The following is a 24,880-nucleotide window of genomic DNA, read 5'->3' on the forward strand; positions in this document are numbered from 1 at the left end:
TCCTTGTCCCTGGTTTCGTTATGTGAGTTTCTGCATCTGTCTTATTCTCGCCACGGCTTGGAGGTGCCTGGAGATTAAGGGCTCAATTCTAGAGCATTGTATAGTAGATATTCCACAGGTTTGCTAGACTGATTGAAGAAATGAAAGGAATGATGTGAAATTGGGGGAAGCAGAAGAAGATGTCGAGAAGGAGGGCTACACCAGAGAGGACAGCATGTGCAGTATTAGTGGGATACTCTGAGCCAAGTCTACTTCCTGGGCCACCTCCCAGTGTCCCAGATGAGCCCCGTCTCCCTACATGCCCCCATCATTACCACTCTGTCCCCTCTGCCATGCTTATTCACCGCTACCACCCCCATCCCATCCCTGCCATGCCTGCCTCTTTCCTTTCCCTCCTTCACACCCCCAGAGGCCCCAGGCTGTAAACTCACTTCAGCCCTGATGTATCATGAATTCCAGACTTGGGACAGAGGAGTCTCTAGTACTTACTTCTTGGCAGCTCGGCTCAGCCGGCACCTCAGAAGCTTCACCCCCAGAGCCTCTCTCTCCAGCCTGGCTCCAAATCCAGGTGGCCCAGACGTCCTGGAGCCCCAGCAGGACACAGAGACATAGTCCAGGGCTGGTTGAGCTGTCAGCACATCTTTCTCCAGCCTCCTCAGGGTGGGGGGTGGAGGGGGGGTGAGGTCCCAGCCAGTGCCCTGGCAGAGTCCCAAGGAAACAGCCGGGTTTGCAGGATGGAGAGAATGGAGAGATCAAGGGCAATGCAGCCAGGGCTGGCTGGGAGATAAAAGGGCTTTGTGCTCTTCTGGTCCCCAGGTGCTCACAGGCAGAGTACTGCAAGATGGACAAGAAGACAATATCTCATAAGAAATCAAGCAGAACTGAAAGGAAAGCAAAGTTGTGAGCCCCAAAGGAAATTGAGCCTGTAGGGACCTTCTTGTTCACTGATGCTTTGATGTATGTGGGGCACAGTGGGCATGTGGGCTTCCAATGTGCTTCAGAGCCAGAGTCTGGGGGTGATGGTATTGGGAGGAAGGGGACCAGTACTCTCCTTCTATGGCAAGATCAGATCTTCTGCTAGGGCCAGCTTTGGGCAATGTCTTAATGGCCCCCTTAGTTGGATACCTGCCTTAGTTCTATCCCCTGGAAATGCCTCAGTTTACTCCTGAGAGAATGCAGTAGGCCTCACCCATCCTTTCCAATCTAACCACTCCTACTTCCCATCTTCCTTTGGTTACCTCCACCCCTGCCAGGTCACTTCATTCGCTGTCTTTCCCACAATACACACACATGTGTAGCATGCACACATACACACACACACAAACAAACATATACACACTGTAACCAGTGCCTAGAAAACCTAATTCATTTTCCATCTCCTCCAGAAGGTCACCTTGACCATACTCAGGAGACATCATTGCTCTGAGCTTCTGAACATATTTTGATCTTTGATTGCAAACCTCTGATATGGTCTCTTGATGATTTGACCAGGCTGGTTGCTGTCCAAGTTGAGGCAGCTCTGTGCTTTCTTGGCCTCCATCCATGTGTGATTGTGCATAGGTTTGGGTAGCCAACTTAGTTAAGTCTTGTGATTGATTTGTTTCCCCATAGATCTACATCCAAATCTGACTCGTTCTCTTGGGTGTGCCTCTTTTCCCTGTTAGTTTCTTCAACAGGAAACCTGAAGGAATATTTGCTGATTCCAATGTTCTTTCTCTGAGGCTTAGTCCCCCAGGCCAGGTCTCCTCGCAAGAAGTCTATATGTCTTTAATTCCTACCTAGTATCACAGAGCCGACTTGCCTCAGAGCAGAGCATATGGTGCACTGGGCAGGATCATATCTACGCTAAGCAGAGAGATGAAATTGCATTAGTAGGAGACTGTGAGCCAAGCCCAGTTGCATCCAGACTTCTCAGGGGTTCTTGAGCGCAAGGGCGTAGACTCTGGGTCATTTTCTTCTTCTGTTGATTCCCCTTAAGCAACTGCCTATAGCGCCTGGAGTCAGGGCAATTGCCTATTCCTGAGAGAAGAAAAAAGTCTGCCTTGTGGGGATTTAGCCAGGACTTATTAGGGATGGAGAATTCAAAGGAAACAATCCAGTATAGCAAGGCATCCTTTCATCCTAATAGCATTTTTTTAGGATGAATTTATGACCTAGATCAGATTCCAAAGGCCAAGTATCTTCTCCTGGGTTGGCTACTACGGGTTTTGTTCATTCATTCCATCATTCAGTGTTAACTGAAATGTACTGCAAATGAGACATCATGCTAGGAGCCTACATTTTCTCATTTAGTCTTTACAATAACTTGTGAGATATATACCATTAAACCCATTTGACATATGAGGAGGATTGAGGCATACATAGGCAGTAAAAGACAGAGAAGCATTTAATTCTACAGCTTTTGTTTTCCAGTTTCATGCTTTATTGTTTATACCAGGGATTCCCAGACTTTTGGAATTCACAGACTGATAACATTTCAAAAATGATTTTTGGGAACAAGCACAGAGCCCTGTGCCAACTTTTTATTTAGCCAGGGACAAAAAAATATCATCTTCTAGCACCATGATTTCATAAAAGGGCATTTTAACAAAGAAAATGTGGGAAGGATATAATCTCAGAATAAAGAAGACAAGCTTCTAAGAAAGGACCGTTGCAACCTTACACTAAAATATCCTGCATTGTTCTCTCTCTTTTTTTTTTCTATTTCATGCAGAACTGGCCAAAACCTTGGCATTGCAGGGTGTAGGAATCTCTGCCCTACACTGGAGCTGCCTCTGCAAGCAAGAACAATACCCTCAGCCCACGAGCAAATATACTTTCAGAATTTCCTGTCTCCCTCTGCCCATCTAGGTCCACACCAAATAAAGTCTGAGGTTGACATACAAAGCAGCTACATACCCATCCCACCCCTTGCAGTCTGCTGAATTTCACAGATATCAGATTTTATCTGGGTACCGAAGAAAGGAAGCCCATCCTCCGCCCCCATCTTCCCTCTCTCTGAGATCTAGCTCTTTTTTAGGAATACCCAGGCCCCCTATGGCCCTAAAGGGAGCCCATCTATCCCCCAGAGGTACCCAGTCCCTACCTATGTGGTACCCAGTCCCTACCAATGCCGAGAGCAGCTATTCTCCCTATCATAGTTCTGAGTCCCCAGGTCCTTGCTACTGTGTTATCAGAGGAACCAGAGCAGATTCCAGGCCTTCTGGACAGTACTAGAAAGGAGAGGGTGCAAGACCTGGATAGAACAATGCGGAGACCTCAGAACATGGGGGCTCCATTCCCTCCCCATTCTTCACCTTCCTTCTGCTTCACCCAGGCCAGACTCAGAACTGCCCTTCTCTACTGCACCTGTCTTGTTGCCCCACCCCCACCTCCAACTGTGTGAAACAGCTGGGCAATAGAGAAGAGTCTGATATATGAAACCTTGGCAGGAGTCCAGCTCCACCATTTTCTTGCTGTGGGACATTTGGCGAGTTACTTAACCTGTCTGAGCTTTAGTTCTCTTGCCTGCAAACCGGAGTAAGAATATTAGGTTGATCTATGGAAAACTGAAAATTTTTGCTGAAATTTGACTGTATTTGTCCCACAGAATGACAATTTCGTGTGGTTTAAAAATGAGGTGTAAACTATAAAGTGCTGGATACATTTCTTTAACCAACTCTGACCTTCTTCTCCAGGAAGCCCTTTCTAGCTACTCCAAGCTCAGCAAGGTCCCCCTCAATTTCCCTCTGACTGAGGCATGCTTTAGTACATGTTTATTTCCTGGCTTGAGTTTTCTCCTCTATTCCTGAGTGTAAATCTAGCTTCTCTACAACTTATAGCCCACCAAGGGCAAGAACTGGTTCTCCTCCTCTTTTGTCCCCTAGCTTACTGGTATGCCATGGATATTCTCCATTAGGGGTTCACTTAGAAGAGACAGGAAAGGCCAGGGCTCATCAGGGGTTACAGATTGCCTGATTTATCTAATGGTCATTTCTGCAAAGGGTGGTCTTAGATAGTTCTGAATGGGTGGTGCTAACTAAAATGAGGGTATATAAAGTGATAGAAGGAGAGGAACTAAGGGGCCCTGCCCCCTGGCCACCCTGTGGCAGCAGTATCCTGGAGGCAGGACCTGAGTAACATCCTTTTTCTTCTCTAAGGATGGCTCTTCCCGGTCAATCCCTCTATGCTATTAGCTAACTTCCAGGTCCCCTCTCATTTGCACAACTGGCATTTATTGATCTGTTCTCTGCTCACACTTTTATTGGAGCTGAGGTCCCTGAGATGAGCTAATTTGTCCCTACCCTCCGGGGGCTCCAGAAGGGAATGCAGATTCGGATATAGATTGTCCTGTGTAATCAGTGCTGCAGTTGATGGAAACTCATGGTCCATGGGAACCAAAAGAGGGGCCATGACCAAGACTTGGGTGATCAGAAAAGGTTTCCTAGAGGTAGGGTGAATGCTTCTAATATGGGTCACCAGGAAGCCTGTTTAGGCTGACTTCCTGAAGCTGGGTTACAGCATACTAGCTAGCTGCTGGACACAGAAGCTCAAAGAAGTGACTTAAATGGAGATCTGCCCCCGGTGGCTGCTCACTAGGGCTGGCAGGGCTCACAGCAGTTAAGAACACTCCTTCTCAAGGAGACCCAAGGACATTCAGGGATTAGGCCTCCCAGCATCTGTGCAAAGGACTGTCAGCTCAGAGCTGCTCAAAAGTAGAAACACCAGCTACGGTGATGTCATCGCCCTAATCACTGCCTTACTCCACTGAGGTCCTATGGTTCAGTGGGTAGAGCAGAAAAGCCCCTGCCGGCAGGCCTCTACCCACCTACCCCCCACCTGTCCCTAAAATTCCTGCCCTGATTGGGTTGGTGGAGGTAGTCATAAGTGGGCTAAGAATAAGAACAAAAAATCCTTTGAACAAAAACTTAATTTTATTCTTCATGAACCTGGCAGGGCAAGGGGACCTTCTCGCCTCCCTGCCATCACACTTTACTGAGAATCCACTTCAGCATTATCCCAGACTCCAACTTTCCCTGGCCAACCCTTTCCCTCAAATGCCCCATCTATCCCCGCCCCCTTTTCTGGGGGTGTTGCACCCTGACCTGATCCGAGTAACTCCTGAACCACCTGAACTGCCCCCAGGGCAGGGAGGGAGCCGGTCTGACAGCAAGGCCTTTGTGGCTGGGGAGTGTCAGGCTGTCCTAGGGTGTTGGAGAGGGGCAAAGCTATATGGCAGGCTCTCAGACTGAGTGAACAGGGGGATTATGTCCATCCTCAGAGACTATATATATATATACTGGGAGAGAGGATGCACAGCTGGATCGCCGGAAGGAAGGGGATAGAGTGCTGCGGTTTGAAGCTGATGGAGGCTGTGCGGTTGCTTGGAGGTGCAGGGGTGGGGCAGGAATTCCTCTAGCGCTGGTTCCAAATAGGTGGGGTCTATTTGAATGGGAATCCAGGGAGAAAGGGATCCAAAGTCAGCCCAAGAGTGCCAGGTCGCTAGAGGAGCCTGCCTGCCAGTTCCCCGCTGCGGCATGCTGGTCTAGGAAACCCCCATCGGAACCGCCCCAGGGAGAGCCGCGCGCAGGGATCCGACCTTGGATCCCGGGTCCGTGGCTGCTGCAGGCTCATTTCCTCGAAGTCTTACCTCGAAGGGCTAGGTCCCACTCGCGGGCCCTGCGCTTTCCCGAGTTTCCCCCACGCCCTCCTTGCCTGGCTGCCGCGACGCTCGGCAGGGAAAATACTGGCGGGGATTCGCCCCAGCCAGTATCACAGGAAAACCCTGGGAGCGGCCCCGACGCAGCGCAATTCCGGGAAATCCCTCTCTAGGAGGGTCGCAGGAAGGCCCAAGTCTCCGCATGCAGTCGACCCTGGAAGAGGGCCGGAGGCCCAACTGAGGCACAAAATCGCAGGAGAAAGGGCAACCCAGGGTTTGGGAAAGGAGATATTGGGAGACCCCGCCTCCCCTGTCTTGCGATAGGGAATTTGCAACCGAAGCCAGAGTCCTAGTCTTGGGGCGCTATCCCAGCCGTCGGCGAAGGAAACACATCTGAGGGCGCAGTGGTAAGGCCGCCTCTCGCCGCAGCCCCTAAGATACAGCGAGGGTCCGCCCTGCGACCTCCAACGGGGTCCGCTCTCCGCCCCCTTCTCGGCCCCTGGCCGGCACGCCGCTGCCCCTTTAAGAAGCCCAGGTAGGCAGGCCCGGCTCCAGGAGCCGCTCCTATGGCAACCCGCGAGCTGCGGCGGCTTCATAAATATTCCGGGGCGCGGGAGCCCCAGAGCTGCCCGAGGGCGCTCCGGGGGAGGCGGCTACTGATGTAAGCTCGGCGGGCCTCTGGGCTCCTTTTGGCTGCGGCGGGAGCCCTGGGACGGCGCGGCCGGGGTTGGCCACAAGAAGCTAGGAGAGCTTACGGGCGGCCGGCCACAATCCCTGGCGGCGGCACTGGCGGGCAGTCCGCCCGCAGGTCCGCCGGACGCACATCCCCGAGGCGCGCCGGTCGTGCGCTCTGCGCTGGAGAGCAGCTCTCAGAGCGCAGCGGCCGCAGCGCCGCTCCGGCCCGGCGCCCATTGTTCCCCGCGGGGGCGGGGCGCCTGAAGCCCGGCTGCGCGCCGCGCCCCTCAACGCGGGAGGGAGGAAGGGAGGAAGGGAGGGAGCGCTTGCGGGGTCCCCGCGCCCAGCCGGGCCCGAGAGAGGGCGCAGCGCGGCGAACCCGGGGACCCGGAGCTGGACTGGGAGTCTCCCCGCGGCGCGCAGCCTGCTGAAGCATGGGCGCCTGAGGCGGCCCCGCGCCGGCGGCGAAGGACGCGTCTCCGCTGGCCAACTGACCGGCTGGCGGACCTGGAGTCGGTCCGCGGCGCCGCACCCGCGCCTCTGCTCCCGGCCCTGCCCGGGTCCCTGGCGCCATGGACAAGCTGCCGCCGTCCATGCGCAAGCGGCTCTACAGCCTCCCGCAGCAGGTGGGGGCCAAGGCGTGGATCATGGACGAGGAAGAAGACGCCGAGGAGGAGGGGACAGGGGGCCGCCAAGACCCCAGCCGGAGAAGCATCCGGCTACGGCCGCTGCCCTCGCCCTCGCCCTCGGCGGCCGCGGGTGGCACGGAGCCCCGGGGCGCGGCCCTCGGGGCGGCAGACGGCGAGGGGCCGGCCCGCGGCGCGGGCAAGTCCAGCACCAATGGTGACTGCAGGCGCTTCCGCGGGAGCCTGGCCTCGCTGGGCAGCCGGAGCGGCGGCGGCGGCGGCGCGGGGACAGGGAGCGGCAGCAGCCACGGGCACCTGCATGATTCCGCGGAGGAGCGGCGGCTTATCGCCGAGGGCGATGTGTCCCCCGGCGAGGACAGGACGCCCCCGGGCCTGGCGGCTGAGCCCGAGCGCCCCGGCGCCTCAGTGCAGCCCTCAGCCTCGCCGCCGCCGCCCCAGCAGCCGCCGCAGCCGGCCTCTGCCTCCTGCGAGCAGCCGCCGGCGGACACCGTTATCAAAGTGGAGGGAGGCGCGGTCGCCGGTGATCAGATTCTCCCAGAGGCGGAAGTGCGACTGGGCCAGGCCGGCTTTATGCAGCGCCAATTCGGGGCCATGCTCCAGCCCGGGGTTAACAAATTCTCTCTGAGGATGTTCGGCAGCCAGAAAGCCGTGGAGCGCGAGCAGGAGAGGGTTAAATCGGCCGGGTTTTGGATTATCCATCCCTACAGCGACTTCAGGTAAGGGGGCCCGGCGGTGATCCTGAGAGTGCCCTGAGTGGTTGCAGGCAGGCTTCCTCTCCTGGCCCCGTCTCCCCGCCGGAGTTAACTTTCCTCCCTGGCGCTGGGAGCTGGGAGAGAAGCCTCTAGGTTCTGAGACACCCCCAAACCTGCGCCGCGCTGGGAACTTTCTGTTCAGGCTTCCATCCGCTTGGCTCTGTGTTGCATTAGAGGCAGTCTGAAAAGGTGTTCTGAACCTGGCCTAACCCTGCCAACTGCGGGGGGTAGGGTTCTGTCACCTTAAGCCACACATCCCATCAAGGCTGCAGAGTCAGGGTGGCCATTCTAGAGACAGTTCCAGGTCATTCAGCCTGCAGAGCTGGGCCATAAGGGAAGATGGACCTCTTAGCAGTTGGACCAGCTCTTGGATGTCGATTCCAGACATTAATACCTGCCTTCTGGTGCTCTGGATAACTGCAGCCAGGGAGACAGCTGGGCTCTTGCAGAACTAGGGTCACTCTACACCCACCTTAACCCTGGACCCAACCCACCTGCAGAATGGTGCCAGGAGTGGGCACCTTGGGTAGCTGGTACCTGAACTGGCAGGGCAGAATGACCTTGTCCATCGTGGTCAGTGAAGATGCCTGGTATCTAGACTGATGAGCAGCCGTCTTGTGACCCCCAAGAGCTCATCCCATCCAGTGGATGGCCTAAACTCCCACAGCTTACGGGTCAGTCACGGGCCCCCAAAGAAAAGGTGTGATTGCTGGCCCGGAAGAGGGACCCTGTCTCCTTCCTGCATCATCTGAGTCAGATGCCACTGAATGCAGATGCTACTTGGGTGCCTGTGGGCATATCTGTGCAAAAAGAAGAATTATACATTTCCTCTGGAGTCGAGATCAGGGATGCCTCTACCCCAGTTGGGTTCTGCATTTCCCCATTCCTACTCTTTGCTTTCCTGATACACAGGGATGTGATAAGAGCCTGGAAAATGTTCACCTTTTTGAGCTGGGTTTACTTCTGTTACTCTCTATCTCTCTCTCCTGCCCCCTATTATCTCTCTTCCCTATCCATCCTGCCTGCCTGCCTGCCTATGGTAACGAACATTTTGCCAATCCAGAGCCCTTTTTGCAAACTCCAGGGAAGCCGAGTTTGTAATGAGAGCAAAGCCATTTTCCATCCAATGAGAGTGATTTCTCATGCTGGGAATGATCAGTCAGGCAATACCCAATGGCTTAAAATAGGAGAACAGAGTCCCGTTTTGAGGGACTACTCTTCCTAAACCCTAATATGCAGGGCTACCAAAGGATGTGGGAGGCCAGAGGGAAGACTAAAGAGACAGGGCTACAGTTACCAAGTTTTGTGATAAAATGTGGGACTTCCCCATTAGGCACTGTGGTTGGATTCCCGGCGCCCAGTTCCTAGAGGGTGACCTTCTCTCTGGCCAAGCACTGGGACCTGAAGACCCCAGCCTGAACTAGGGAGAAATGCACAGAAGCTGTGTTTCCCCCACCCTCAGAGTGTCCTGGGCTTCTCCTCCCTCTGAACTCCTTAGTGGTGGTGACAGACAGGCTGTTCCAGGAGCTGCCATTATCAACCACTTGAGATTGTCAAGAGGCCCTTCCTTCTCTTTCTCAACTCCCTGCTGTCTTTGTTGTCTAAAAGCTTATGTTCACGTTTCTAACACCAACCCTATTTCCTGGGCTGGGGAGGCCTACAAGGGGCCAACCCCAGGAACCCTAGAACCCACCTACAACATTTATTTATTGAGCACCTTCTGGCCATTGGGCCTTGTCTTCCTTTACTCCCTTTACCCTGGAAAGTGAAGGATTAGGACTGGGTTAATTTCATCAAATGGGTACCTCCCCACCCCCCCCACCCCCATTCCTTACCTTACCTCTCTCTGCCCATCCTGGCATGACTGCCTGCAATCCCCCTACTGCAGAATCTCCCACTAACTGCAGGCTCCCCAGAAATGGCAGGGAGTGGGGAGCCTGAAGGTTGGATGCAGCAGGATTCATAAACAGGCAATAGGAAGGGTGAGACTGAGCTTCAAATTTGGATTTGTGCAATAAGCAACAGAAACTGGTGATTGGAAGTGTAAGTCCTCTGTGTGCAGTAGGGGCTGGGTGAGGTATAAGTAAAGAAATCCAAGAAGGATCATCTGTGTGTGTCTGGAGGGGTGATACTCATGCCTCTCCTGTCTCTAGGCCGGAAAGGCTGGTCTCATCTTCAGAAGGTCAAAAAGGCAAGGGAGTAACCCCAGGTCTTCTAAGCTTGGAAAACCTATACTCAACCCAGCCTAACGCCACTACACACACATACACATACCCAGTGCCCCAAGCTTCGCTCCCTAGAACTTCTCTCTTGGCCATGGGCCCTTGAGCCTCTATACGAGGTTGATTCCCGTTGTCCACCTCAAGCTTTGGGAGAGCTTTTGCAAGCATGGCTCAGGCCAGTTGAGGACTTATTCATCATTTTGACCAGTAGGAAGCATTGATCCAGCAGAATTGGTCTAATAAAGAATCACCAGCAAGCCAGGAGAGATTGAGTTTGTGGTTTGGAGTTCGAGGCTCGCTGTCATGGGCTGCTTCCAGCATCTCCTGTTCCTGGGGGAGGAAGGCTGGGTGCCTATCCCAAGGGCTGAAGTAAACTACACTCTGAGGGATCGGCATAACCTGGGCTGTGTCTAAAAATTAGACTTTTCTTGACTACCTCTGCTTCTCACTCCCCACACCCCTACCATCCCACCATCCCCCTGCCACCCCAGGGCTTTTCTAGGCTCCAAGGACTTATCTGGTCTTCCTCACCCTCCAACTCTCCATTTTCCTTTTGAAACTTTTATTTATGGTTTGTTAAGGGAAGAGGCCAGGAGGCAGCAGCCTCTTGGGATGTTGATCCCTGGGCTCCTGACCAAGGCTGACTGGACTCTTGAGACCTGGGTGGGTCCTTTCTTCCACATGAGCCATGTTCTGGAAGCCAAGCCTGGTGGTGGAAACCTGGGAACAAATAAAACATAATATCTGGATTATCCTATTTTTCTAAGAGGAGAGAAAGAGAGAAGAAGGGGAGTGGGGCCCCCCTGAGTGAAGATGAAATTGGTTTAGTTTTCCAGAAGTTGGTCCAGGCTTTTAAGCTTCAGGCTCAGGTGTATGCCTGGGTGTGTGTCTGGGTGTGTGTCTGGGTGAGTATCTCGGGGACTGTGTGGGTGGACACGGATGCCGGTAGGGAAGTCCCTGCGTGGGATGTCAGTTCTGGGGCTCCTGCTACCATGAGGATGGAGGCAGGCCGAGCTTGACCCTCCTCATCCTCCTGCCCCCATCCTCTCCTGGCTTGAGATCCCTGAAGCCACGAGGAAGGGAAGGGACGGCCCAAAGTGTCCTTTCCTTGGGGCAGAAAGGACAGAAACTGGACCAGTGGTCTGTTAGGTTCCAGGGTGGCCCAAAGTCGACTTCCTGTTGCTGGTCCCTGGCACCCAGTCCCTGCTGTTGCCCACCTCACATCACCTCCCAATGGGCCCTGCTTGGGTTATGAGCCTTCCCTGAGCCTCAGTTTTCCTACCTAGCAAATGGGAATCCTGTTTTTTATCACCATGTCAGACACAAATTGTTTAACTGTGGTCACCTCCAGAGGTGAGAGGCTCTAGTGAGTTGTCAGAGGACCAAAGAGTGTGTTGTGAGCCACACTTCCCTTGTTCTCACTGCACCCTTCACTCGGGCAGTGCTGTCAGGGGTAGCTCTAATTAGCCTCTATCCTTGCCTTGGGCCACTGGTTCTGGCCTGTTTTGGGCCAGAGACATAGTTCATCAAGAACCCACTGGAAATTAGAGTCTCTACCTAGAAAGATAACATATGCCCAGACACAGGATCTGTGGACCTCCTTAAATGAGGTTGTGAACCCCACTCTAGGCCATTCCACAAGAAAGCCCAGCCTGGTGGAGGTTGCTAGCTTGCAGCTAGCTTTCCCTGAAACTTGGGGTGTGGGGGTCCCTCTGTAGTCTGGGTCTTGGGCCTCCTATTGCCAGCAGGATGGAAATGAATCAAGGGCCAGAGTTACACACCTGAGGGTCTCCTGCCCTTGGCCCCGGGGATTAGTTACCTTTCTGTTTCCGCAGTCCTCCTCCCATGCCTCTCCTTGCCACCCCTGGGAGGACTACTCAGGTAGGAGCTGGTGAAGGGGAAGAAGGCGGCAGCCTGGCTCTGGCTCTGAGGGATTCTGTGGTGCCTTCATAGAGGGCCCTCCCTCGGGCCCTTGCCCAAGCGGGTGGTTGCTGCTGCTGCGATCAGTGTGGAAAGCCAGGCTGAAGGGAGCTGCAGGGCTGCGGAGCTGGGGAGGGGGAAGGGCATCTTGGTGCAGAGGGGAATTCCAAGGTGAGCTGCCTGGGCGGTGCTGTCAGCTGGCACAGTGGGCAGCAGGATTCTCCAGGGATGAGGATGTGTCCAACCTGATGAGATGGACTGGTGGAGGGTGTGCTTGGGCTGCTTCTGGGATGCCGGCTACACAGGACCCCAAAAGGCATGAAGGGCCAGGCCCCTTATATTGCCTGGATGGGGAGTCCTGGGCTCCAGTTTTCTCCCTGTTGCGAAGAAAGCTTCAGTTCCTTGGTCTAGGGACTACATGATGAGGGGCTGCCTCTTGCCTCTCTGGCCTTGCTTCATTTGTTCCCTGAAGCTGCGATCTTTTCATGCTGTCAAGTAGCCTGCTGCACACAGGGAGCTTCCCGCAAGGCTGGCTGTCTGCCTGTCTGTCCTTGCTCTCCTTAGGCTTTAAGGCTCAGCCTCACTTCTGGTCCTTCCAGGAAGCCCTCTTGGACCCCTGCATCCACCGTCCCTTGCTTCCCCCCTGACCCCGCAAAACATTTGAATGGAGCTCTGTGTTTGTTATAATGCAGTGCTTCTCACACTGTAATGTCATCTGACTCACCTGGAGATTCAGTAGGATCACAGCTTCTGATTCAGTAGGGCCTGGGTGGGTCTGAGAATCTGTATTTCTAATAAGCACCCATTTGATGCTGAGGCCACTGGAGCCTAGACCAGGACCACACTTGGAATATTGAGGTTACAAATAAGTGCGTCTTTCATTCTTAGCCTGAGTTCCCTAACTGAGTTCCCTGAGGGCAGAGACTCTGTATTCTCCTCTTGGCCTCCTGCACCTTACTTGACCATGTGAGTGAATTTTGTGAACTGGCTTCTCCCCTGAGCCAAGCCACAGACCTTTGCTGATGGCTGGACTTGTAGATTTGGGAATGTGGGATTCATAGCCCACTTTTCCTCCGTTCCTGCATTGCTCCTTGGACCTGCTTACCCTGGTGGCATGGGGGGTAAATAGAGGGAGGCAGAGTGATCAGAATACTCCCATTATCCATCCTGCCCCAACCTTTCAGCAGACTCTCCCCAAAACAGAAGATCCCAAAGGCTGGCCTGGCTGGGGGAGAAGGGCTGGGAGTGCTGTGTCTGCTATGCTGGAATGAGATTTCCAGGAAGGAACAGATGTTGTCAGTGAGAAAGTCCAGAGGTGATGGTACAGGGGAGCTGGAGTGAAGTGGAGGACAGGGGATCCAGCAGCAGTAGCTGTTTTAGCACCTTGAGCAGGGGCTTTGCCTGATCTTGATGCTTTTCACCCATCCCAGGCCATGGTCAGCAGCCTCCCCTATGTACTGGACCTGCCTGTCACCTCTCCCTACCCGCTCCCAACCTGGAATGCATAGTCCAGCATATAGATGATGGGGATGGCACATATCATGGCAGCCTGAATGGTCTCCTGTGCCTGCCACTTCACTGTAAACCATGGGGAAATTCACCTAGAGCAGAAGGTCCAGGCTGCTCCCCTGGGACATGTCATATAACCTAGGAGACAGACAGCTCTAGCACATACACTGCTTGGCTGGAGGGCCCTTATGAAGCTGCTAGTTCCTGTCACTAATTAATAGAAGGGCTACTGAAGCCGGCCAGGCAGCTCTGCTTGGGCCCAGGGGATGCTGAAGGATCTACAGTTCCCAGCCAGAGCAGGCTGTGGGGAGGGCAGGGGCATTTCCTTGGCTTCTGAAAGGGTATTCTTTGCCAGCCAGGCTTCTTTGCTGAGAAACCACTGCCAGGGCCCTGGAAATCTGTGCAGTCCTAAGGCCTAGGAAACCATTTGAAGACACTTCACCATCAGCATCTGCTGACTGATGGTGAGCTTCTTATCAATGAGAGCACTCAAGTCAAGTCTGAGCAGTACTTAGACCAGAAGTCACCAAATAGTTCAGGGGTGGGGGTGGGAGATTTGTCCCAAATCACAAAGCTTTGAAGTACCAGAACAGGAATTTGAATCTGGTCTGTCAGATTCCAAACTCATGCTTGTCCCTTGTTCTCTTTCTTCCTTCCTCCTTCCTTTTTTTTTTTTTTTTTTTTTTTGGTTAGCTTTACAATTTTTAATTACACAAGTAGCTCAAGAAAGCATTCTTCTGAAAATTAAAACATTGCAGATAACATTTGACTATATATATGAGGAAGGACTCAGAAAAGGGGCCAGCAGGCACAGGAGATTCACCAGGGTCTCAGAAGATCAGATCTGGAGAGGCCAAAGAAGTCCTTGGCCTGAAGCCTTTATTTTATAGATGGGGAGCAGAGAAGGGAAGCAGTGGGCCCAAAGCCACAGATTAAGTCTATATCAGAAATAAAGCCAGAACCCAGGTAGATTATATAATGTCTGGGCTGCAAAGGTTGAAGCTCCACAGAACATCACCAGCTCCCTATCTGGAGGATTCCAGGGAAGCTTTTTCATGAATGGTCTTGTTGCTCAGAGCTTTTTCTTACCACCCAGCCCCAGGCTTGTGTTTTGAGGGTGAAAGGTATTTGCAGGGTCCCATTATAATTTAGGCTTATCCCATGAGGAAGATCTGTCCACATCTGAAGATGCAGAGTCTGGGGACTGAGACGTGCCCACCCTGACCCCCTACACTGGGGCTGCCACTCCTGGGGGTACTGAATCAGGATGCCTGCTCCTCCATATGGTTGATCCTGACTGGGATTTTGGAACCACATTCAGGTACCATTGATGCCCCTGTTCCTAGACGGAGATGATTGGGGTTCAAAGGAAAAGGGGACTGGAATTCAGTGGTGTCTGTGCTCTGTGTAGCATGTGTGGTCTATTCATTATCTCCTTCAGAGAAGTTAGGAAGTGGAGTCAGTCTGCGGATCAGGGCTCACTGTGTGACCAGGATCAGGGCTCAGTCTGGAACCAGGATCAGGGATCAATCACCAGTGGTCAAGGTCAGGGCTTGGTCAGGGTCAGTAACCGGAGTCCTTGAATGAAGCCTTTGAGCCAACCTCAGTGCCTTCCCTGAGGCGGGATGGGCTGGTGGCCCATCACCTGGTCCTGTGCTCTCTCCTGTTGGAAGCTCTCCAGCCTTCCTAAGCTCCTGCGCTCCTGTACCTCTTAGCTCCTGAGCTAACTGTCTATGGCTCTGTCTGAGAGCTAAAGTACAAATTATAAATAAACAACAGTGCCACCACTACCAACACCAAAGACACCACATCTCGCACGTGACCCACTCTGCTCTCTCATTGTTGGGTACTGGTGTGTGGTCTTTCCAACCAGGCAGCAGTCTTGCTGGGTCCTGCAGAGTAGGGCTCAGGGCCGGGCTTGGGAAGTGTACTGGTGGACAGAGGGACTGCCTCCCTCCACTCCACCCACATGCCCAGCTCTGGGCAGCCACAAACGATGGAACAGGCAGCAGGGCCTCCTGGTCTGATCATGGCAGCTGTGTGGTGGGGGGACCCTGATAATTGGCTGCTGCTGATTTTGTGTCTGTCTAAGCATTTACCTGTGTGGGTAGATGTGTTATGTCTGCATGAATAAGGCTTTCAGAAATTAATACTTAGCATAGGGCTGGCTAATACAATGTCTTTGGGGGAGGGACAAGCTAAGGGGGTCGTGCCCCCGGGGAGACCATGTGGTCCATTCCAAGGCTGTTTTCACCCATTGTGGGGGATGGAAAGCACTACCTACTTGGCAAAGAGGAAAGGACTTCTTTCTTAGCGTCCCTGGGTCTGGTTCTGGGGAGAACAGATGAAAAGTATCTCAGCACGGATTGATGGTCAGAAAGACTTCCTGGAGGAAGGTGATCCAAAGGAGAAAACCATTCTGCACACTTTCTGAAAGGAGGTGTCTGGGACCTTGTGCTGTGGGGCCACCAGGGTGGAGTAGGTTTTGGTAGGTACTGAGGGCAACTTCCTAAAACGTTCCTCCCTTAACCTGTCACCCTGATGCCTGTGGGTCTTTCTTCTGATGCTGTGTGAGCATGTGTGTGTGTGTGCATGCCTCTGTGACCTCTCACCCTGGGCGGGGGGGCATTCCTGGGCCCTGGCTGCAAAATTTTTGTGAAGATCCCCTTCTCCTCCTTTACTAGGCCCAGAAGGCAGGTGTTACTGCTGCTGTAATAATGTCACTGAGCGTGTGGCCTGAAGCCCAGAAATAATTACCCTGCGGTTCCCGTTGGAGGCTGGAACAGCCCCTGTCAATGATTAACATGAGTCCCCAGCCGTTTGATGCTAAAGCCAGCTATGGGCTTCTCCCACCCACAGTTTGGCAGAGGATACGGAGCACTTGTTTCCTTCCCCAGGCACATCAATGCTGTGGGTACTTTATAGAAGAAACATGTGAGGTCCAGCAGGTAAAATTGTGCAGGTGGGGCCTGTCCTTGTGCAATGGGGCCCTCATCAGGCCTGGCCCACCCTGGAAGCCTGCATCCTCTTGTCTTAAGCTTTCCTAGCTTGTAACTTCCTACCCCTCCCATGAGTTTGTCCTCCTGACCCTCATTCTGATCTACTTTCTGACCTCAACAAAGTCCTTTCCACTCTCAGTATCCAGGGTCAGGGCTCAGTCGGACGCTGAGAAGAGAGCAAAGCTAATTGTCCAAATAGGTATTGAACCCATAATCCTGACCCCATTAGTACAAAATGAGCCAGCGGAGGTTCAGTGCTGCCAGCCGAGCTGATGAGAATCTCCCTCCCTTTCTGGAGACTGCTGAGGCCCAGGAAGGTGTGATCCTGGAACTGGTGGCTGTTGTGCAGCCTCTGTGGTTCTGGGGTAGGTAGGGCTCTCGTCTTTCTGCTGAGCCCTTAGTACTGGGGGATAGGGCTAACATTTTGTGTCATATTGGTACTATCTGTTTAGGTCCTCATTAGATCACAGCCCCTTGGGAGCAAAGGTCATGCTTTATTTTCTTTGTCCCCTGGGTACCCTGCACAGGGACTGATATACAACAGGAGCTTTATGAAGATGAACTGAAATGTTGTCCTCCAGGCAAGAGCCCCAACCGTGCCCTCCAACAAGCCCCCTGACCTAGGGAGTCCAGTAGCTCAGATCTGATCTTGGAAGAGTGCAGAGCATGAGGTTCCCTGGAGACTACTCATCACACTAGACAACTTTGGTCAGAGGGGTCCCATGGGACAGGACAGGCCTGTCACCTTCGGAATTGGCAGTAGGAGGAAATGTGTTCATCCTGTCCCAGAGGAGTCTTTGTCCCATGATGTCCTGGGGACAGAGCTGAGGGTGCTAGCCTGTGAGTAAGAGGCCAGTTGAAGTTTGATTCTCTGGGCCTTGCTTTTCTTATCTAAAATTGGTCTAGGGAGAGTTTGGGTTTTAGCAAGACTCGGAAACCTAAATTGGCTTTAGCAGAATCATCTTGGGAGCTTCGTGCAATTATAGATGCCTGGGCCTCCCTGGGTGAAGCTGGGCAGGTAGAATTCAGGGAAGCACCCAGGTGATTCTGCTTCTGTCCCTTTGGGAGCCAATGGGCTAGGGAATCCCCAAGGCCCCTCCTGTGTTAACAGTCTGCAGTTGTCTGATTGCACTACATTTGCCTTAGTCCTTTGGTGGTTCCCCAGGGGGATAAATACTGGGGGTAGAATAATGACTCCTCAGCCTGGCAGCATCCAAGCTCACACGTGTTCCCTTTTCTTCCTCACACGTTGTTAGAGATCAGAATCATAAAATCCTGAGAGGGAACTGAGGGATGGCCCTCACTCAGCTTCCTTGTCAGACTATTTTCCTTGAGGGAAGGGGCCCGGGGTCCCATCCAACTCCATGTTCTCAGAGCTCAGGTGCCCACAGGAGACCCTGATTGTTTGACTCACACTCACTTCCCATCCCAGCAAGAAGGGAGTCATGTATCCATTCCCTGAGTTATTATTTAGCTGTCTCCTCTACGGGGCAGCTATCCCGTAGTCTCCTTGTTAACTCCTTTTACAACCAGTGCTACCTGGCCTTAGGAATTTCTACCCCACATCCATTCCAGTCCCTTACATTGTAGCAACTCGAGCCTCTTTCCTCCTTCACGCAGGTGGCTTCTTGCTGCAGGAGAAGGTGAGCTCAGCTCTCTTACCTAATTTCCCCTGAGGTTTTGCTCATGTGCTACTTTGCATGGGGAGCCATGTTTGAGCTGTCTATGTTTCTTATAAGCTGGGGTTAGAGGTTCTCCAATTGGTGAACCATCCTGAATTTTCCCCAGATGGTTTTGTCAGCTGGGTGAGGCACAGACAGGTTGGGCCACTTGCCCAAGGGTACACAGCATCCTGGCAGCTCAGGGTATTGTAGAGCAGACAACCCCTGCTACATGGTTTGGCATGCACACACCACCTTTAGGTCTCCTGGGGCAGTCTGAGCCTATCAGAGACACAATGAGTTGACATTTATAAGTGTTCCTTATGCCCAGGTCTGTAATCAGCTGTGCTGTTGAGAAGGCACAGTCACAATCCCTTCCCCAAGGAACTCTCTCTTCCTCTGTGAATTTCCTGACTCCCTACAGCCTCCAGAAGAGTCCTGAATTCTCATCCCAGCCTTCAAGGTGCCCCATCTTCTCTTTAAACCAGTATTGGTTTTGGGGGGATGGGGTATAAGAGTTCTTAGAGATGTGCTTTCTTCCTTTAGCGAGCTTTCGATCTGGTCAGCTGCCCTTGTCTGACCTCTTTTGCCTCTGCACTGCAGAGATTATGGAATTTGTTGTGTCTTTAGTCATTGTCTGGCTTCATCCTCTCATTATATCGATGGGGAAACTGAGGAAGAGATCATGAGAAGCAGGGGCTTGTTCAAGGTCTGGCAGCAAGTTGGAGACAGAGATGAAACTAGAACCCAGGACTCTCAGGTCCCTGTCTGGACCTTTCCTCTGCACAGCACAGAACTCCTTCCTGTAACCCCTGGGCTTGAGCCACAACCATGTCCTGCTAGGGGGCACACTCAGGCCCTTTCCTTCTTAATATTCACCAGGCCATGCTGCCCCCTGCTTTTCTGTGCCTGCGTTCTCAAGCTTGCTCCTGAATTTCCCTCTGGGAAACACCCCCAGCCAACACAGAAGAAAACCAGTGTTCCCTGCCCCCCATACCTGGGCTTTTGGCCCCATCTGCCCATGGAACTGGCCTGGATCATCAGCTCCCTCTGTCCATCCCCCAGACTGAGGGCTTCTTGAGGTGGAACCCTTTCCTGCACCTCGGGATCCCAGTAACCCTCATTCAGTGTGGGGCTTGGTTCTTAGTGGTCACAGGAACAATGATGATGATGATGGTGACAACCAGAAGGTACTGAGTATTACGCTGTGTATGGCATGTTACAATTATTGTCTCATTTAATTCCCCCAGAATCTTGGGAGGTGGGGATGAGTGTTCTCATTTTACACATGAGAAAACAGGCTCAGAGAAGCTGTGTGATTGGCCCAAGGTCACAAAGCAGGATATTCAAACCCCAGAGCGCCTAAGTGCCAGACCACCTGCTCTAGCCTGGCTACTCCTGTGCCTACTCATGAGATACAGGCTCAGTATCACCTGGACACTTGTTGGCAATGCAGAATCTTGGCCCTGCCCCCCCCGCCCCCGAATCTGTCTGCAACATAATAAGATCCTCAAATGATTTCCGTATCGAGTGCATTTTATCTTTTTTATGTACGGGGTATGGAGGGGGTCACATTTCATTCTTTTTCCATGTGAGTATCCCATTATTACAGCACCATTTGTTGAATTTTTGTTTTTGTTTGTTTGTCTTGGGAGATGCGGGGGTCAGGAATCAAATCCGGGTCTCCCACATGGCAGGTGGAAATTCTGCCACTGAGCTACACGTGCACCCCCCTGTACCAAATGTATTTTGAGAAGCACCGTTCTAATAGATTGAAGGATCATAGAAAGGGAAGGAAGGTCCAGTCTCTTATTGTCCTGAGACAGCTCACCTTCTACTTGAGGGAAGGCCAAAGACTAGCCCTTATTATTCTAGAAAATAGGGGAAATGGGCATCAGCCCAGGACATGGAGACTCCTGGAAAGAGGGTAGGGGCAAAGGCCCATCTGTTTTTGTCTTAAAATCAAGTCAAATCTTATTCCTCGAATAACTGATAATCACTGTAGAAAATAAAAAATAGCCCAAATCCATACCCTCCCATAAACCAGCACTCGATGCCCTTGGTTCTAAATCTCACCGCTCCTAGAGGCAGCCCCGGGCAGCTGAGGGAGCAGCTACCTGGGAGCCCTGTGATTCTGAGTCAGAGATTTCGAGGTGAGTTATAAATAGAGTCCTAGTGGCCGGGCGGGTGTGGGAGGAAGAGAGCAATTCATCCATTGTAGCAGGAGACCCTGGGGTCGGCAAGGAGCTGGGAGGTGAGGTTGAGCTGGGGTGGGTGGGGAGGACAGTGTTCCCCTTCAGAGGCCTGAGCTGAGCAGCCCAGCCTGGCCCAAAAGGACTGTGGGAGGCAGCTATTTAAAGTCTGAGGGGTGGAAGAGGCTAAAATGGAAGCCCCAGGACACAGTCATGAGAGGCCTCCTGTTTACATGCCCTCCTCCGTTCCCGCCTCCAGGCAGCCAGCTGCCCCTTCCGGTGGGTGTCAGGTGGTCAAGGGGGTGGGCAGCAGCTCTGCCTCAGAGTAAGATAAACAGGAGCCTGGAGTGGGGGTGCTTGGTGCTTTCAAACAGCTTGTAAGTGATGGTGGGAGAAGGCAAGGCCGGGGTCCCTGGGTGAGGACAGGTGTGTTTGGGGTGCATACGATGCTCATGACATGCTGGGGGTGCATGCACGTGACCTTTGCTTACTACACCTGCCCTTCAAATGGCCTCGGTTTTCCAAAATGGTCACCCCGATACCCCAGTGCCACAGCCTCTTCCCTACATGCTTCCATTGACCACAGGCCCTGTGGTTTGGCCTCTCACCCCATCAGCCTAGGAGTTCCCTGGAGCCCAGTGTGTGCCTCCCCTGACATGTGATAGAGAATGTTTCAGAGCATGGGATGCTGGTCATTGTTTAAAGGGGAATTTTTTTAAATTTAACTTATTTTAAAAGTAATATTTGCCCATTATGGGAAATGTAGAAAATATAGAAAGATGTAAAGGAGAAACCAAAAATCACCCTTACTTCCACTGCCCAACAATACACAGTATTAACATTTTAGGGTTTTCTTTATTTTTATTTTTGATAGTAATTTTTGCCCCTGGCAACAATTTTTCATCCTTCCAACTTTCCTTCCATCCTTCTACTTAACAGTAGGAAGATTTTACTGAGGTCACTGCCTCACTCCCTGCCCCTCCCCCTCAGCCTCCTCTGTGCCAGATTTGTTTCCAGAGAAGGGAGAATCCTTAAAATCCTTACTGATGGGGGTAGGTGAGTTATGCCTCCGTGGGTGCTATGCAGGTCAGGCTGGAAATACAAGCACAGTCTCAGTTGAAGTCTTCAGCCACAATGTCTCCCACCAGACCACAGAATCTCCCACAGATTCGCTCTGTCATCCCACTTTGGCAGAAACCCAAATCCCATGTTTGCCTGCTCCATTTCTTGTTCATCTACCTGCCCTCCCCCCACCCCCACTTCCACCTCTTCCCCTCCTTCTCTGCAATTTTTCCACCATTGTCTTCAGCACCTGGTCATGGCCTTTTGCTGATGGGTATTGCTGAGAGTCTTGGGGTTTGAATGTGATAAGTTCTTCCCTAATCATCCTGTGAAAGCCTGTGGGAAGGAGCCAGGGTCTCAGAGGGCTTCCCATCTTGTGTAGCTTCTACTGGGCTCATGAGGTACTCGTTCATTCATTCATTTAACCATCCAACAAATATTTATTAGGACCTGCTATGTAAAAGGCACTGTGCTAAGTTCAGGGAGTCAAGTGACCATGAGATAGATAATCAAATACATAATTTCAGTATAGCGTGATAAATCCTATAGCTTATGTGCTTATAAGAGGGGATCCTAACCAGATTTCCTCAAATACAAATAATAAAGCTTCCCAGAAGAAGGGATGCCTCTGAATCTAGTGGGAATGGGATGGGCAGGAGTGGGGGAGGAAAGAGTTCCAGGCAGACATGACAACATGTAGGAAAGCCCAGAGGTTACAGAAACCATGGTGTGTTTGGGACATTGGAAGTTGCTCAGTATGTCTGGAGCAGAGTGAATAAAGGGATGAATGATAAGGACCAAGGCAGGAGGAGGAGACAGATGAGGGAGGCAGGGATGGCCTTCAGGACAACAGTGAAGAATTTGGATTTTAGTTGGGAGTCAGTGGGGAGGATGGAAAGACTTTGGGTTTTGCGAAGTGTGGGGAATGGAATGGATGGGAGAGGAGGTGAGGAGCACAGTTAGAAAGCTGCTAGTCCATGTGGTGGGTTGATTGGACTTGCTGAATCCAACATGATATTGTTGGAAGGTAAAAGAGAAGAGTTAAAGGTAACTCCTGAGTTTCTGAATTAAGCAGTTGGTACCACGTGCTGGGAACATTAGAGTTTGTAGGAGAAGCTGTTGAGTTATGTCCGGACATGTTGAGTTTGATGTTACCATGGGACATCCAGGTGTAGATGTTATAGTCAGCAAGTGGACACATAGATATGGAGCTTAAGGTAGTGGCCTGGTTAAAGGTGTAGATTTGAAACCCAGCAGAAGTCATGGGTGCCGGCCACCCAGGAGGAAGGTATAGAGGGAGAAGAGGCAAGGGTCGAAAGGAATACACACATTTGGAGGTCATACAGGGGAAGAGGTGCCTTTCCAAGAGAAGGGAAAGGATAAGCAGAGAACACTGAGAAAAACCCAGCAGAGAGGGATATCTTGAAGCCAAGGAGGAGAATGTTTGAAGCACAGTTTATCTGTAGTATGAGATGATGCCAAGAGTCAAGAGAGAAATGGACGGAAAAAGTGTCCATTGGATTTAGCAATGGGGTGTGTATTGGTGGTGTTACTGAAGAGTTTAGAGGAGTATTGGAGGATGGAAATGGGAGTGAGAAAGTGGGGACAGTGACGCCTTTTTCAAGAAGCTTGGTTCTAAAGGGGAGAAGAGATAAGGTAGTGGGGATCCATGGAGTGATTTTATTTTTTTAAGCTTAGCTTTTTAAAAAAGCTGATGGGAAAAGATCAATAGAGAGTGGGAGAGAGATTGGAAATATAGATGAGAGAGGGGATAATCTATAGATTAATGTCCCTGAGGAGAAAAAAAAGAGAATGGTATCAAGAGAGCAGGTGGAAGAGTCATAGCTTCCCTTGGACAGGAATTGAGGAGGGAAGGGATGAAGGAGATGCAAACAAAGCAGGAGTCTGGTGGCAGAAGGAGGAGGGGGCTTCTCTTTTCTCTGAAATAGGGGACAGTGTCATCTGCTATGAGTGAGGGAAAAAATGGTGGTTTCAGAGATTTGAGGAGAGAGGAGATAATTTGAAATAGCTGCTGGGGAGAATGGAAGGGAAAGTTTACTAGGGTCTCCTAGAGGGATGGCTGGTAAAGGTGAGAATCAAGCTGAGTTTGGAAACCTCCATAAGGAACTTGATGCACAAGGAGCAGTAAGACTAGTCTGAGGTTGTGGGGTTTTCTGCTCAGCCCCAGTTAATTATGAATAGGGTTGATGGAGGCCCTGATCCAAGGTTGTGCTTTTATGAGGTGGGTGTCAGAACAGAGCAAGGGAGCTAAGGTATTGGTTGTAGAGAGATTGGTAGGCTGGGTCATGATCTTGTGCAAAAGATGGGGAGGAGGAAGGCGGAAGGGTCCTGATGGTGGAATCAGAGGGATCAGTAGACTGGAGGTTCCCAGGACACATAGGTGCAACTGAATATTCGAATAACAGAGATGGAGAGAAGCTTGGGGTGAGAGGGGTGGAAGGAGAGAAGCTTGGAGTGAGAGAGAGGTTTGCTCATCTGGGATTGCAGAGACGGAACAGTTGAAGTTGGTGACATGGTCTAGAGTGTTGTGTTTCAATGGATGACTGATATAGAGTCATTAGAATTGGGCTTCAAGCCACCAAGAGGCTTAGGTGTGGTCTGGATCGATGACAGGGAATACAAACCATCAGTTGATGGCAGGGTTTGGAGTGGAACAGAAGATTGTGAACTGGTATCAGTATCACCAGGGTCCCCAAGGGTGGCAGATGGATGCTGGAAAGATAGCTAGCAAATGACAAGATTCCCAAAAGGTCATGCAGACATTTCTGCCACAAGCAGGAAGTGGTAGCAGTAGGGTTGTTATGACGTTTAAATAGGATAATCCATATAAGGAACTCAGACCCATGCGTAGCAAGTAGTAAATGCTCAGTAAATAAATATTGCTATCCTCCTCCATTCTCCTCATCTTCATTATCACCTTGGGCAGTTACTCTTGCTAGGCCTGGAAAATCAAGGGATAGATAAGAAACAAAGGGGAAATATCCCAGATCCCATCCCTTTCTCAGATACGGAGATTCTGGGGTTCTTAGATTCTCTGATTTGGGGGATACTGGAAGGAGAGTTAGTGGTACTTGATGAAAGAAATAGGATATGACTATTGCTACCATAGAAAAGCACATGCACAGGGAAGGACCATGGTTGGGCAGATTTTGTGGAAAAAAAGGCTGTTGACGTAGGCCTTGGAGGAGGGAAGAGATTTCAAATGATGGGGGCTCAGTAGGCAGGGGTGGTTTTCAAGGCAAGGAACCAGGATGTGGAGGAAGATGAGAATGGGGGACAAGTGGTCTAGTTGGCTACTGTGAAGAGGGTGGGGGGAAGAAAAGGGAAGGGGTGATGTAAGATGCCAGACCAGGAGGTTTGAACTTTCTTCTGTAGGCAGTGGGGATCCACCAAAAGAGTGCAAGCAAAGAATGGCATAATCATAATGTTTAGAAGGATAAGTCAGACGGCCTGCAATGTGGAGAATAACAGCATGGAGGCTGAGACCAGGTCGGAGGCAGAGGCAACTGTCCAGATGAAGAGTAGTGAGGAAATGATCTAGGGAAGAACAGTCTGTGTGAAACTATGGGGACACATTCAGGA

The 24,880-nt window shown here is 51.7% G+C and overlaps 1 protein-coding gene across 1 annotated transcript in view; it reads left to right on the plus strand.

Moving 5' to 3' along the window:
• The first annotated feature begins 6,885 nt into the window (after positions 1-6,885).
• The window catches only part of HCN4 (hyperpolarization activated cyclic nucleotide gated potassium channel 4), a 45,436-nt gene continuing 27,441 nt past the window's right edge, over positions 6,886-24,880 (plus strand). Inside the window, exon 1 of the mRNA XM_077122358.1 lies at positions 6,886-7,676. Coding sequence (XP_076978473.1) covers positions 6,886-7,676 — 791 coding nt within the window. The remainder of the gene's footprint in view (positions 7,677-24,880) is intronic.

The sequence above is a fragment of the Tamandua tetradactyla genome, chromosome 12, assembly GCF_023851605.1.
Source record: "Tamandua tetradactyla isolate mTamTet1 chromosome 12, mTamTet1.pri, whole genome shotgun sequence".
In the NCBI taxonomy this organism is placed as follows: domain Eukaryota; kingdom Metazoa; phylum Chordata; class Mammalia; order Pilosa; family Myrmecophagidae; genus Tamandua; species Tamandua tetradactyla.